Source organism: Eurypyga helias, unplaced genomic scaffold (assembly GCF_000690775.1).
Source record: "Eurypyga helias isolate BGI_N326 unplaced genomic scaffold, ASM69077v1 scaffold9611, whole genome shotgun sequence".
Taxonomy (NCBI): Eukaryota; Metazoa; Chordata; class Aves; order Eurypygiformes; family Eurypygidae; genus Eurypyga; species Eurypyga helias.
In genome coordinates, this window is record NW_010231460.1 from 1 (window position 1) to 15574 (window position 15574).

The 15574-nt window shown below is 40.1% G+C and overlaps 1 protein-coding gene across 2 annotated transcripts; it reads right to left on the minus strand.

Annotated features, from left to right (window-relative positions):
* Nucleotides 1-2907: 2907 nt before the first annotated feature.
* Nucleotides 2908-12580, minus strand: BPNT1 (3'(2'), 5'-bisphosphate nucleotidase 1). Of its 2 annotated transcripts, XM_010161085.1 has the most exons (8): nucleotides 12460-12580; nucleotides 8841-8945; nucleotides 8505-8612; nucleotides 7953-8001; nucleotides 6877-6968; nucleotides 5663-5860; nucleotides 4710-4815; nucleotides 2908-3401 (listed from the first exon to the last, which is right to left on the minus strand). In XM_010161085.1, the coding sequence occupies exons 1-8, from the start codon at nucleotides 12574-12576 to the stop codon at nucleotides 3253-3255; spliced, it is 924 nt and encodes a 307-aa protein (XP_010159387.1). In that variant the 5' UTR covers nucleotides 12577-12580; the 3' UTR covers nucleotides 2908-3252. The 2 variants fall into 2 exon arrangements, with proteins under 2 accessions (XP_010159387.1, XP_010159390.1); XM_010161088.1 differs by lacking the exon at nucleotides 8505-8612.
* Between the last annotated feature and the right edge of the window lie 2994 nt (nucleotides 12581-15574).

Sequence of the window (15574 nt, forward strand, 5' to 3'; positions counted from 1 at the left end):
AGCACAGGGCTTTCCCGGCCCGCGGGGCGCTCACCCTCGCGCGCTGGGGGAAGCCGCCCTGGAGGGGTGCTCGGTGGGGGCCGGCGGCCCTGTCTCAGGTTCCCATTGTGGCAAGGACAGTGCGGTGTAACTGCCTCCCCACCCCCTGTCTGTCGTACAGATGGAACTAGAGCGGCGGATGTGCCGGCAGGAACTCGCTCAAGCGCTTGGTCGGTGGAGCGGAGCCGCGTTGTGCCGCGGTGGTCGGGGTACAGCCAGAGCGTGACTGCGCCTTACGTGCTGGCTCCTACCCTTAGCTGCTGCTCCTGCAGTTTCGTTCAAATTTCATTAATACCCTCCTGTGATAGCAGCTTGACTGCTTCTCTAGGCATGGGAAGTGGTTCCATACAGAAGTGCCTTTACACCAGCTCCTACCTGATGGGTACACCGTGTGTGTTCTACTCCCACTGAGTTCCCTGTAAACGGCCAGAGAGAAATTACCGCAGAATGAGAAAGGGGCTTACGCTGAGGAAATTTTCAAACATATAGCGAGTTTCCAATGAAAATAAAGGGTATGGAGACATAGATGAAGATTACTAACAGTGGATCCTGTACTTGACTTTGTATTTTAGTGACTGACGGGTACACCGTGTGTGTTCTACTCCCACTGAGTTCCCTGTAAACGGCCAGAGAGAAATTACCGCAGAATGAGAAAGGGGCTTACGCTGAGGAAATTTTCAAACATATAGCGAGTTTCCAATGAAAATAAAGGGTATGGAGACATAGATGAAGATTACTAACAGTGGATCCTGTACTTGACTTTGTATTTTAGTGACTACACGGAAAGACTTACTAAGGCCAGCTTTGTGTTGTCCAAGTTGCTCTACGTTTTATCTTATGCGTTTAGCAAATTCACATGTGGATTTGGATGTGAATAGTCAAGCCTGTATATCCAAGAAACCTGCAGAAGTTAAAGGTGAGAATTACATATAATTTAGTAAGCAAAATTAATCTTGTCCCCGCTATGTGGTTCAAACTTCAGTTTCAATCAATATGTGGAATGGTTAAACTTACAATGGGTCAGAATATAAAGAAGGCTCCAGTTAAAGCAGAGTTAATCTGTCTGGCATGCTCTTACTGGCCATGCACTTGAGGAAGAAGAAAGGTAGGCTATAGATGAAAGGATTAGAAGCATGTGGTGTTCCTATATATGCACCTTTAATCCACTGTCATTATAGCATGGACTGGCTGATGATGACAATGAGGTAAGTGATAATCTTGCTAATTTATCTGTAAATGTTGTGATAAGATGACCTCACTAAGGAAGGAGCTTCCTTAGATCCTTTTCTATGTGTGCACATGGAGAGACTGGGAACACTTTAGCAAAGAGTTGCCTAGTTCACATCTTTCGGTATCACAGTGTTCCTGCTTGCTGGAAATAGAGCCAGCTTTAAGCCAATGAAGTCATATTGTTATTACCCTACTGTGAGGAAAGAATCTAATTTAAGGACTCTTAAGTAAATCAGAGTTTTTAAATACCTGGTATCATGAAAGTAAAAAGAAATTAGTATAACTTGAACATACTGATGAAAACAGAATTTTGAAATTTTCTTCTGTATGGAACTATGGAGCTTTTTGTACCTTGAACTTCAGTGCTTGCCTAAAGATGGTTTGAGTGGACCAAGAATGTGGTTATTCAGAGGACTTCATCTTGTGGGCAGGGAGAAAGTGGGAATGGGTGCAGTGCAACTTGCAGGCTACATTACCATTCATAGTGTCAGCAGAGGTTAAGGCAAAACAAAAAAAAAATCACGCTGGGAGAGCTTAGACATTCAGTCTTTATGTAGGCAAGCAGCCAAGTTCAGGCACCCTCCCTGACACCACGAGCCCAAGAACCTGACAAACACCACTCTGTATGGAGAACAGGAAGAAAAGCACAACTATGTGTTTTCATTGAAACTGGCATCTCTTCGTGGCATGCCTCAGGATGTGTCACATTTTTAGGGAAAGGGGGGCCCTAAGAACCCTTAATTGGAGGGTGAGGGACTTGGGTCACAAAATCTGGAGAAAACGAAGTACACTGGAGTATTCTGAACCAGTGGAGCCCACCAAATCCTAAAGTCAGCTTGAAGATTTCATCTGTTTTGGCTAAGGTTGGCAATTTTAGCTAGTCATATGTTAATTTACTTCCTGTTCTCTTTTGTGTTCAAGTGGGCTGAACAGTCGAATCCTGCTTTCTGACCCCCCACACCTCTGGGAAAGCTGCCTGAAACAGGCTCTCCCATTTTTAAGTTCATTTTAGGTGATCTTGTCTCCTGCTCTCTCTCCTAACATGCCCATGTTACACAGGAAGGGGCAAGTGGTAGCGTCAGGTTCCTCAATTCTTGGGCCTGTTGGAAAGGTACCTGGACTTAGTTTCTCTCACAATTTGGACACGAAAACTTCAAGCTCCTGCATTTCTGTTGTCCCCCACATATGACAAAGTGACCTAGGATGCCCAAAGCTCTCCAAGACTGAGGTGACCCAGATGCTGACAGAGGCATTTCAGATCACCAGAGAGGTGCTGGGAGCTCCTCCCCATGTCACAGTTTCCTTGGGTTCTCCTCCACTGAGGTGTCCTGAACCCTGCTGTATTAACGCTTCACTGATCCTCAGTGGATGCAGTGATCTGGGAACCCCTGTTTGAGGTGTCAGAGGCCCACTTGGACTTTGTCCTTGCTTCTGCAAAACTCAGATGACAAACAGCAATCTCAGCCATCCCAAAACTGAGTTCAGGATCAGCAAATTCAAGATTCACTTGTAAGAAACAAAACTGTCAACTTCATAATAAATGGGCTGATCCATCCAGGTGAATTCTCAGTACATTTGTATTTAACACAATAAACGCTTGATGACTTCATACAACAAAAAACATGGATCATGATCAGGTAAATGACTTTACAGGATTTTGTGCCCTGAATATTGCATGATGATGTTTGGACTGTAGTGTTATGATCAGCAGTATATTAAGCACAATCATGAAGAATGAATACTCCCAAAAAATATGGAAAGCAGCTATTGAAGAAATGTGACCAATCTCATGTTGTCTGCTAAACACAGCAAAACACTCCAACTGCACCTAGGGATTCTATATGTAATTTTGAAATTATCCAACACCTTAGTGTAAGAATTCAGTTCAGATTCTATAAACCAATTTCAGGCTCAGTTATCCTCTTTCTCTTCTGCAAGCTCACTTTCTCAGCATTCCAGGTCACGTGAAGACGCTTTACTGCTTTAAGGCACAAGTGACTGTTTAACGGAGTTAGGAATACGGCTGGCATAATAGTCATAATTTCTCAAAGTGGCAAGGACTCCAGCTGAATTCATGTGCTTCACTTCCTTGTTATACTGAAATGAATTTCCATGGATATCAGTTATCTTGCCTAAAAAAAAAAGAAAAAGAAAATAAATATTCCAGTAAACAGGAGTTGGAGAGCTAAAATCTGTTTTATTAGTACAAGTGACAACTAAAAAGCTGATGGTCTTTGGCATACACGTGCCTGTCTGCAGATGCGAAATGTCTTTGCTCTCAGTTTAAGAGCAACAGGTTTTTATTGACTGAAATCAAATAAAGAATGGTTTTGTTTTCCTTCAGCAATATTTAAATTCCCTGTGATTCAGGAAAAGGAAAAACAACATCTCTCTTACGGATTAATTAAAATGCTTCTCAGTAGTTTTTACATTGGCCGTTGACAAGAAGGGAAGAAAAATCCTCGGTTCAAGTTTAAGCTGGGTTAAGTCTATACACCAACCTCTAATACAATCCAGAAATACCCTACATGGTTTTAAATGAGTTTCCAGAAATCACTTAGCAAGAGCACCACAGATCTTTATGCCACCTAATTTAACCACGAGATACCTTCATAACAAGAAGGCTAAGTACAGCATTGTGCTGCCCCAGATTGGTTGTTTTTTGGCGCCTGAGCTAACCTGTTTGAAGTTATCAACACTGGAAACTGCAGAGGAGTTGAATTATGTCATTATGAAGCCTGTTATCCTTGCTTGACAGAATTTAAGAGATCAAAGCCCACAATTCTAGCATATGGTGGTAAAAGGCCTATCAATGTGAACAGCAGAAGAGGTATAATAACAATACTTGTCAGTGAGACTTCTTGTAACTTTTCTAACCCCTTAGAAAGGTGAAGTGGTTTATGTTGGTTGGAGATCACTAATTTTCCTGAATTACATGAATGACTCAACTCTGGAGTTTGTACATGTGAGGAACAGCTGCACGGTTTGGCCTGTTGTGTTAAAGAATGCAATGTCCACACATTACATAATATTTTACTAATAATAAACTACTACATGCAGTTAGTAGGACAGTGTGGTTTTGGTTTTACTGTGACACAGCAGCCAGCAGAAAAAAAGCCACTTGCTTTGAAAATATTAAAATCAATATACCCAAAATTTTGGATTTTGTCTTTTTTGATTATTTGACCGTTACTGACTGCATTAGTCCAGGGCAAAACTGATCATATCATGCTTTCCAGAGCATTTTGCTGCCTCTTTGGAGTTACTGTTGATTTCAAAGGGCTCAAACACCTAGTTAATTGTGACTATTCAAAAATACATATGTATTGTCATTTTTCTTCCCAAAGCCATGTTTTGAAATTCATTTTTTCCCTGTCAAAAATATAAGCAACTTCAAATTGATGTGGTTTCACCTGGGATTTTGACTGCTATTAACTTACCTCCCACAGCATGCAGGATAGCCTCAGGTGCACATGTATCCCATTTCTTGCACCCAGGACTGGCAAATACGTAAGCAGATGCCTTGCCTTCTATAAGCTGAATGATCTGTTACGAAGAGAGAGTGGCAGTCATTGCAAAGGATCTAGGCATTTAGAAATGGGTGAAAATAACACCAGGCATTAGATCAGTTTCCTTGCTTACAGTCAGAAAAGGAACACCAACCACTTCCTTTCAAACATTACAAGAAATTAGAATGTTTAGAAAGATAGACTGTATTACCATTCTGCCTGTTCCGGTTTTGATCGTTAGAAACGCAGTTTATAGGATGAAATCTGCTTTTCAAATTCCCAGCCTGTGCAAGTACTAAGAAAATAAAGTGGAAACTATCTCCATGTTATCTCTATATTGTCCTGGTGCCATTTTGGGCCTTGCATATGGTGGAGAAAAGAGATTGGAGGGTCTGTTTTGGAAAACCATGGCAAAAAACTAAGCTTTCAAAACTGTAGCAAATGAGTATTCCCTGTATGCAGAGAAGGCCTGCAAAGGAAATACTGTGTGCTTCTCCTGCTTTCATCCTTTGTTATGTGCTGCTAGAGAGTTAGAACAAAAACTGTATTAACATGAACAGAAGAAAATGTCTAATAATTATGATTAAATTGTATGGACATTTAGTCATTCTGGTCTCAGAACTTTTTATTTTCTCCCATAGAAACAGAATATTGGGGAAGATGGACCTGAGCCATGACCAGCACGGCTGTTGTTACAAAACACCTGTCCGAAATTCTGACTCTCCACAGCAGTCTGAATGCTAGGAGAAGTTGTGCTGGGGATGGAGGAGGAAGCGTCCTGTACATTCATGCAAGTAAGCAAATGATTTCTTTAAAAGTTCTTTTTTTAGAGGTAATAAGGTTTCTTTGTCCCAGTAAAACCAAAAGATTTGGAGTTTTCATACCTTATTTCCTGCCCCTCCAACTCTGATGACACTGTCTGGGTTCAAGGCACTGATGCAGTCGTTTACCAGGGTACTGCTGTGAGAACGGGTTGTAACGATGATGTGTTTCCCAGCAGGAGCTTCTGTGAGCTGAAATCCAAAGGCACCTATGCCCAGGACTCCCCAGATTGTCCTGCCCAGCACAGCATCAGCTCCTGCCTACAACGTAGATGCACAGATCCAGGTGATGGTTAATCAGAGTGATCAGCATTTAAAGCACAAATGGAGAGCAGTACCTAGAGAAATGTTTGCTTACTTGGAATATAATATTACTACTGCGATATACGTTTAAACAGTGGCACTTAAAAAGAGCTACTCTAAAGGCCCAAGTGAGAAACTGGCTCTCATTCTCTCTAAGGCAATGAAATCATTCCCTATTTTCTTATCTGTGACATTGTGGTGATACATTATGTCCTGCCTCTAATGACTGGCAAGTAAATATTTGTGTATTTCTCTACTTCAGGCACAATCTGTAACTGAAAAATTGACATTCTGTATGTTTCATCATAGATGTTGTGTAGAACATACAGAATCAGCTGATGATATACATTAAATCAGCTCAAGAGCTTTTTCTTTACATTCTAATAAGTTTAATTAATCAGACTGTATCCTAAGCTTTCCCCCACCCTCACAGATAATACTGAAATAATCTCCAAACATGTGTAAATGCCTGTAGGTTGGCCGTCCTGGACTTAGACCAGAAACCTGGTGTGACAGACTCTGACCCAGCTGTCAGTGAGAGCTACGCTTGGTTTATTGAGGGCTGCAGATTTATGGCAGATACATCACAAATGCACCCACTGCATGCGTTTACTAAAGAATTTCTAGCAAAGACTGCGAAAACACTGATCTGTACTAGGTTTACAGTATGTACTTTACATGTACAGTATGTAAAGTACATATGTAGTATGTACAGTATATATGAAATATATACTGTATTTGTGTATTACCCAAGCCTCAGGATTCAGTCTGGCCGTTAGTAGGTCCCGAAGATTTAGTTCCAGGTAACCAACATTCAAAATGGTATATATTTAATAAAAACACCACCACCTTATATTACAACATTAACTCTGCTACACACTGATTTTCACTTGAACATATGCTAACTAGAAATAGCTTAGAAATGACAGTCAGAAATCACCTAAAGCTTTTAAACAAATCAGTGCATTTAATACCTCATAGTTGTAATATGGCTGGTTAATAACTCCTGCTATCGCTTTGCCTCCGTAAGCAATTCCAATAAGAACTGTTACATGGTCAAGGAGCCCTGTATAGAAATAATATGAATGTGAATATGCATGGAAAAAAAAAGTGTATATATGTTTAAAAAATAAACCTTCAATTAAAGTCCAAAACTTGATATGCAGGGTGGTATCTTAAAAATGCAAATACTAATCAGGATTTTCAGGTGTAATAGGTTGGTTGATGCAATTTTTTTTTTTTGACATTTAGCCTGGAGGTCTGCAAAAAAAAAAAATGCCCCAGATAGACAGAATTCTTTTATTAGAACTACGTTATAATTAAAGCACAATGAGAAGGAAGTTTAAAGATACAACTGAATAGCAGTATATGATGACATTCTTCAGTAACTGTGGTGTGAATTCTTTAATGACATTCAAAACTAGCAAATTTTTGGCAGGTGCACATCTCTCTCCCTGAAAAGGGGAAAAATAATCTGCCTAAAAGATGCAGCAGGAGGCTGAAGTGAGGTTTCGGCATGTTGGTTTTGGAGTGTTTTCTTTTCTTCTTCATTTTAGGGTCTATTCCTATGGGCACAAATTAAGCTTTGCTGAAACCAGTTTCTTCTCATAACTGAAGAATTATGATTTGCGGGAAGATGTTATTTCATTTTGAAAGGGCTACAAACACAGCTGTGGTTTGAAGAGGAAAATGTAAGTATAATTGAGCATATTCCTGTGTGAATGGGGGATTTTGTCCCTCCTTTCAAAGTGTATGCATAATTGTGAGTTTGACTAAACCCTTAAGACAACGTGCCAGCAAAGGCAGCCCATTGCTCCTGGAAATGATACAGACTGGTGGGCACTCAGTAACCCATCAGGAATATTCAGTACTGGTTAGAACTGAATGGAATGATTAAAAAATTCCATAGAACTCCAAATGCAGAAATAATATCAGCCTTATGAAACAATGCTGTATGGAACTTCTATCATAAAACTACCTGCGTGTACGTGCCACTTTATTACACTGCTATAATTTTTTTTGAATCAGCAGAGTTAAAAGAGAAGCCAACCTTCAGTGTACTCCTTGGTTCCATCCAAGGGATCGACCCATATTACAAGCTTTAAAAATAAAAAAATAAGGAGAATTAACAAATATAAATCATGTAAAATTACCATGCAAAGTATGTACTTTACTTTAGTGCTTTTATTTCCTTACAGTAGTAAGGAAATAGTGATTCAAATTTTTGACATGATGATAAGACTGAAGCCTACTGTAGTATTTTACTCAAAAACCAGACTGGAACTTCTCAGCAAATATCCTAGTAGAGATATGAAGGCTTAAACTAAACATGGAAATTACATTACTTATGCTCAAAGTAGATTAATTCCAAATTAATTTGAATCACAAGTTGTAAGCAGCAGATTTCTATTTCCCATCATTGAACACAGGGAGCGTTTCCAGCTCTGGAGGTGTAATTCTCATGACCACGTTTCAGTTTTCAAGCCAGAAAGAAAAATTGGGAACATTGAGATGACCTTTTTTTCTTAATACATTCCTAGCTACAATCAGTAAGTAATACAGTCTAAAATACGAAGACATAGGCATAACATTTCCACATTACCTCTTCCTCTTTAATTCCTGTGTACTGAGCAGGGCAAGTTTTCTTCAGTATTTCTTCACAGTGGCCATCTTCAATTAATTCCTCAGTTACCTCATCAGTGGACAGTTCCTAACAAAAGGAATTATTAGAAAAAGGTGTTGGACTTACGTCAGTTTGCCTTAGAACTTGTAGATTTGCTTGCAGCTCACTTGACAAAGCTAATGCCATGCAAAGGTGAAATGGGATGGAAATACTTCTTTTTTTAAACAAACAAAAAAACCAAGAACCAGATGATTTTGTAAAACCTGCCAAAGGAAATTAGTTAGACTCTTAGTAAGAAATAAACTAGGTACTTACTTCTTCTCCTATAATTGTCACCTTGGGAAACTTCCGTGCCAGGGAAGCACAAATGCTCATTTGTACCAGCCGGTCAGCTTTGGTCTGCAAGTCGTTGGCTCCTGTCTGTCAAGGGATGGGTAGGAATTTGTATATTTCAAAACAACAACAAACAGTACAATGGCCCATATATGTCACTCTGAATATCTACCTTGTAATAAAAAAGAAGTCTAATTTGATACATCATCAAACAAGCAAGTGATGTTGAAAGAGGCAGGCTAAAAACTGACAGAAGCAGAGATTCCTTGTACACCCCAAAGCCCTCATAGAATCATGGAAGGGTTTGGGTTGGAAGGGACCTTGCAGACCATCTAGTTCCAACCCCCCTGCCATGGGCAGGGACATCTTCCACTAGACCAGGTTGCTCAAAGCCGCGTCCAGCCTGGCCTTGAACACTTCCAGGGATGGGGCATCCACAGCTTCTCTGGGCAACCTGTTCCACTGCCTCACCACCCTCTCTGGGAAGAACTTCTTCCTGATATCCAATCTAAATCTGCCCACTTTCAATTTAAACCCGTTACCCCTTGTCCTGTCACTACAGGCCCTTGTAAAAAGTCTCCCCAGAGCTTCATTATAGGCCCCTTCAGGTACTGGACTGGTATGATATTAGAACATTTACATGCTGTGTTTTTCTCATGCAGTGGTGCAGTTGTACTGAATATGTGTTTGTGTAAATATTAAACTATGTGTAGAATAAATTAATACAAGTATGAACCCCGATACTAATACAAGAAGAGGGAAAAGCAAAACTTAAGATGTTAACAGAGAAAATGAAATATTTTAAGGCTCGCTGGAGAGACGTGGCAAATAAGGAAAGATGAGGAATACAGGGAAGGTGTTAGTAAAAGGTGAGTTAAAGGTCCAATTAACCTAGCTTGCTTAAAAACCACAATAAGGTAAACAATTATGATGTATGAACTTCTACGTAGTGAGTGGTTCCTTAGCCTAGCAGGTAAAGACCAGGGAGAGCCAGAAGCTAACCAGCACAGCTGAACTGGACAGGAACACCCCCACATTTTTCTCCAGCAATAATACTAGAGAGAAAACAGTGGGTGTAAGGTGACATGAAACAATGGCTGAAAGCCTTCCCAAAAGATGCAGTGTAGCCGAGCATACATTGCCAGATTGGTTACAGCAATTCTTCTTAAACATCTGTAACTTGCTCTATAGCGGAAGTAGGTAATTTATTAACACTGCCTCACTTTAATCTTCATGTATCTGTGAATGGAGAGGCCCTTTAGGACTGGAGGCCTGTTTCCCAGTAAGAATTACTTCTGTTAGCACCGGAATTAAGAAAGTCAGTTCACTGAAGGATTTGCATCTTGGTTGGATCAAACAAAAATTTTATCTGCTTGTCTCTTATTTGGTGACAACATGACAATTGTTTTATCCAGCTACAGAAATTAGCCATAGAAATGGAATATTCCATTTAGAATCATGTTATGGGTTAATTTTTGCATGCTCAAAACCCAGTCTGTCCCTTATCCAATTCTCTATATTCATGAAACTTGATACTGTCCTTTCAAACTTCCTTCTCATCCCCTTAGTACATTTGGCTGAATTTGGCACTGAGGTTATACTTGATGAGATCAAGTTATTGCAGTGAATGTCCTCTGTTCCAGGACACCAACCTAATAAAAAGTGATTCCTCCAAACAGCCATCAGTAATGTAGGAGTGGCTGGGCAAAATATCTACCTACCAGCTGGGGGCAGAGGGGTGTGCGTAGTAAAAATGCTACACGGAGAAGTAATACAAATGCAGAGCTCAGAGTTGACTGGGGGAAAGAAAACTCTGAACATCAGGAGAGGACGGAGAGGAGCTAGCTAAAAATTAAACTGTCCTTGAGCTGTTTTTCCTCACCTAGATAAATGGATGGGAGGTGAGTAGGCTGGGGGAAAAGGTGGAACAGGAGTGGAGAGCACTAGTCACTCAAACAGGAACCTCTTCTGTTAGTCATTACTCCAAAGACACAAAATTAGACTGAAAGCATTCATTTAAAAACAAAGTATGTACAATCAGTCTTAGATCCAATATCACCTGTTACTTTTGATTATTTTTGTAATACTGTATTTACAACTATTTACTTAATTGGTTACAGAGGTTAAAATGTGTTCATTTGCTGGGTTTATTAGATCAGAAAATAATTGAGTAATTAATCTGATTTACTGGGAAATAATATTGACACACGTGCAAGGTTTTTTTAAGTGAAACTGAATTAAACAGATTAAAAACAGCATTTAGTTTTAGTTAAAACTACCTTAACCTGTCTGGACTCTTAAAAAATAAACTTAAACTTGTTTATGCATTTAGAATTAACTGCTTAATCAAACAAAGTACAGACAGTGCTTCCTTTTTACCTCTGGATGCAAGTATATTAAGGCTTTCTTGTAGTGAAGCTGCATTAGTTTTACCAAGAACCTAAAAGCAGGTTATGTGGGAGAATATATTCTGCTCACGTGTCGGAAAATCCTGCTACGCATCTAAGTACTTTTGAACATACAGCTCATTACAGGGTTTTTCTTTAATTCTCTCCCCCATACACCTGATTTTAATTGCTTAGTAGAAAAGGGAATAAGAAAAACTTGCCAATGTTTTCATAGTGGTGAATGTAACTGACCCAGTGGGGAAAAAAATCTTTTTGCATGTACTGTCTGAATGGACAATAAAAGTCATAAAGGGTCAGGCTTTTCTTCACAACTGGCTGAAAGTGCTTACTATCAGAAAAATGTAAATACGTGCAATTACGTCAATGTAAAGACCAAAAATAATACAGATATTTAATGTGGTCCATAATATTGTGACATACCTGTAAAGCTGGAATTAACCTCCAAAGTTAACTCCATCTATTCTAGTATTGTAGTCAGAACAAAGATCCTGTCTCATCAGTGCAGCTAACTTACAGCCAATTAAGAACCGCATGCAGATCATTGTAATTTCATTCGTAGAATCACAGAATGGTTTGGGTTGGAAGGCCCCTTACAGACCATCTAGTCCCACCCCCCCTGCCATAGGCAGGGACCCCTTCCACTAGACCAGGTTGCTCAAAGCCTCATCCAGCCTGGCCTTGAACACTTCCAGGGATGGGGCATCCACAGCTTCTCTGGGCAACCTGTTCCACTGCCTCACCACCCTCTCCGTGACCTTTTGTTTTCTATTTAAATGTGAAGCTCCAAAATTAATTTGAAAACTGTGATTTACAATAAAATCTTAAGGTTCTTTATTGAGTCATCCTAATGCAAAATTCATCAAGGGCACAGTACTTTAAGCTGTACTACAGATGTTAGAACACAGGCATGGAAATTAAGGGAAGAGACACGATTACAAATTCTGACATGCTATCCAAAGCTTGTGTTTTGTGAGGACAAAATTATGATGTGTTTCCTTCTGAACATTCTTTAGAAATGCTGCTCAAAAGACACTCCTCCAGTGTGCTTTGAATCCTTTAATAAGGGACATTTCTGGAAGAGGTGAGGACTCGATTTCTTTCCCCAGTTGCTGATCGTCAAAACTACCACTCTGACCTGTATCTAACCCAGCAGTACTGAAAGCAATTAAACTGGAACAAAGTAAAAGTCCTACCTTCTCCACTATCCCCAGATCTCCTGCAGCCATTACATTTCTAACAATGGTTGAAGCTTTTTCTGCAACAGAATACGCAGAGGCGACCACACGCATGAGGAGAGCTGGAGAAGCCATGCTGAGTGCTGAAAAGAAACAAAAAGCAAACGTGTATGTTTCAGTGTTTGAGAAGACAAGAATGCAAATATTTTGGGTAATTCCAAACAGATACAGTTTAAGCTGAGCAGGAAGGCGAAAGTGGGTAACTGCCAGCGAGCAGTACTGAAGCGAGCTTTTGGCATTTTTAAAAGTACAGTTAACAAACACAGGGATATAAAGCTATTTTAAGCAAGCTTTCTCAAACATCCATGAGCTGTCTGACAGCGAGCCCAGTTCTCCTCACTAAACTAAAATCTGGCATTAAACAAGAACAAAAGCAGCAGCAGAAACCCTACATAAATGTTAAGACAAGGTGTAGTCTACACGCAGTATTCATTTTCTGTGCCTTTTGAGTTCATTTTTCAGAACTGAACCTATGGAGTTTATGCCCAAACTGAAATATAAGGACACGGGACAGGCCAATAACAGCAACTTTCCTTACTATTTTTATTTGCATAAATATAAAACAGGCTTTTGCGATGGCCTAATTGCAGACACAAAACAGGCTAACGATACGCAGATAAACACTGCACCTGTATGCCAAAGTCTGTTCATTCAAGTTTTACCACCCTTGCTGTATTTCTCTAACTTCTCTTGATTTCTTTAAGGAAATCTTACTACATCTTCATGTGATTACACCACATCCTCTAGTACAAGGTGTCCCTGCCCATGGCAGGGGGTTTGGAACTAGATGATCTTTAAGGTCCCTTCCAACCCAAACCATTCGGTGATTCCATCCTCCCCTCAACACTGCATGTTCTGTCATTCTTCCCTCGGCATTGTCTTCTCTGTCTGTTCCCCGGCACAAATCAGTGCCATTCACTGTCCCTTCAGCTCCCAAACAGAAGAACAGCTATTGCTCTTGCGAAAGGTTAGCAGCCATCCACTCCTCCCAGCTTTTCTCTGCCTCGGGACAAAGAGGTATTGATATCCACAATGTATTCTTTAAAATGCAGAGCTAATTGCTCTTTAGGTTTTCCTGTCAGGTTCTTCTCTCTGTCTAGATTTCATGCTTTTTGGGCTTACATGTATGATATACTTCCAAGTACAGAGGAACTCATTAACCACCACATAGAAGACAATATATTAAGCTTCCCTCACAATAAACATTTGTAGCAATTGCAGCACGTATCGTGTAAGTGGCGATATGTTGTTATACAATCTTTCCTTTGCTTGAGAAACCTACTCAGTAAAGTGTAATAGAATGAGGTGATAAGGCTAGCTCCTATAGACCTCAAGTTCACATCTCTTTACAGCAAACAGCAATGTAAGAGGTATCAAAATCCCCGATTTGGCTGATTTAAGAACCCTTTCAGCATTTTAGAAACACTGTACAGGTATCTCTAAAGTGAGAAGATCTCTGAAGCTAAGGGTGTAGAGTGATTGTGAAAGTACATTCAAAAAGCGCAGTTGCTGCTGTTTATTATTTACTGCTCCCATTATATAATGGATGGGAGCAAAGTGCTCTGGAGTCCTGTAAAATAGCCAGGGTCCATACCCAAAGGGCACATGTAGTTTATCTTAGACTGGCAACAGTGGTTACAGAGGAGATTTTGGAAGTGCTGCCTGTGGCAAAAAGCAGCTCTTCAACAACTGGAGCTGTAGAGCAAATATGTGTCATAGCACATGGGAAGACAGATGCTATTTTAAGTATATACCACCATGTGAAACAAGTTAACAGGAAGGAAAATTGAATGTGGTTCATTCTGTACTGAACATACCTGGTATATGAGTAATTCTGAGAGAGAGAGAAAAAAAATAGCATAGTAGGTGGGAAGTTTGGGTTAAAGAATTGAGCTCAGAAGAAAATAAATTAAGACTATACTCAGCTTCTCATTCTTCAATTGACCTTTTACTGGATATCTGATCCTGCTTCATAAAATGAGCCTAAAGCTTACTTAATTGCTTTAAAGGCTTGTTTTATTATATGTCTGCACAAAGTTTCAAAAGCCTCAGAAAACAATACAGAAATAGTATCTTCCATTCTTGAAGTTCGAACCAAGGTGTTTCATGGACATGTTTTTATCGGACATTCTTAAGGCCAGCAAGGCTACTTTCTTTCTTTCTGTAGTGAACCTGCCTGAAATCTCTCAGCAAACCTTAAAATGAAAATGTTCCTATGACTAAAATGGGAGGTTCAGCACCCCCTTCTTCCGATACAAAGTAACTGACCAACGAAGTGACAAGTATGTTATTACTGCAAAAGGTGCCTTAAGTTTTTAGAGGGATCCATCTCCTGTGTGGCACATTTTTGGGTAAGTTGAGCCTTTTTGGTTAGATGCTGGTTGGCCATAAGTTTCTCATCTCTGTAACTTTGTGATCTAAAATTAACTCATTTATGAGTTATGGCACATTCTTTCCGATGAGGGCAACATTTAACCTGTACTTTCACAGTACACTCACGAATATATTGCTTGCTTTGGGCAAACAGGTTTGATTCTTACAAAACCGTACCGTTTACAAAGATTGCACAGTGACTATCCCTCAGTTTAAACGCGCCTATTGCTTTAAAAACATACCTTTGCCCTCCAAAGACCTCTCCTTTCTCCTAGCCTAGCAACAAACCTAGAATGGTCTCAATTTGACCCATCAGCCTGCTTTGATACCTACCAAAATGAACGAGCTCTCCAGTTCTTGTTATGCATTTTAACTTTAAAATACTTAACAGAATGGCTACAGTTAACTTATCAAAACACGTATGGAGGATCTGTCGATGTTGCTATGCAGTGTTTTTTCTGCAAACGTCCGTTTTCCAAATTTGTGGTTTCACCTGATGCAAGGAGAAAGCATCACTCCCAGCAAGTGCTGACCTGTCACTTCCTCCCCTGAACTCTTCCAAGCCCAAGCGACTGGAGCTCCCCATTCCTTTACAAAACAACTCTGACTCGCGTTTAGCAAGAGAGAAACCTCTCGTTCTGTGTGGCGTAAGGAACCATTGGCCCAGCAGAAGCGGGCAGGGACGGGAGCCGCTCTCCCC

Bases quoted from the DNA above. Each gene is read 5' to 3' on its own strand.
- BPNT1 (XM_010161085.1), bottom strand. From the start codon at position 12,576: ATGGCTTCTCCAGCTCTCCTCATGCGTGTGGTCGCCTCTGCGTATTCT. The intron at 8,002-8,504 runs GTAATGTGGAAA...TTATTTTTAAAG, and splicing joins CAGGAATTAAAGAGGAAGAG to CTTGTAATATGGGTCGATCC. The intron at 3,402-4,709 runs GTAAGTTAATAG...TTTTTTTTTTAG, and splicing joins TATCCTGCATGCTGTGGGAG to GCAAGATAACTGATATCCAT.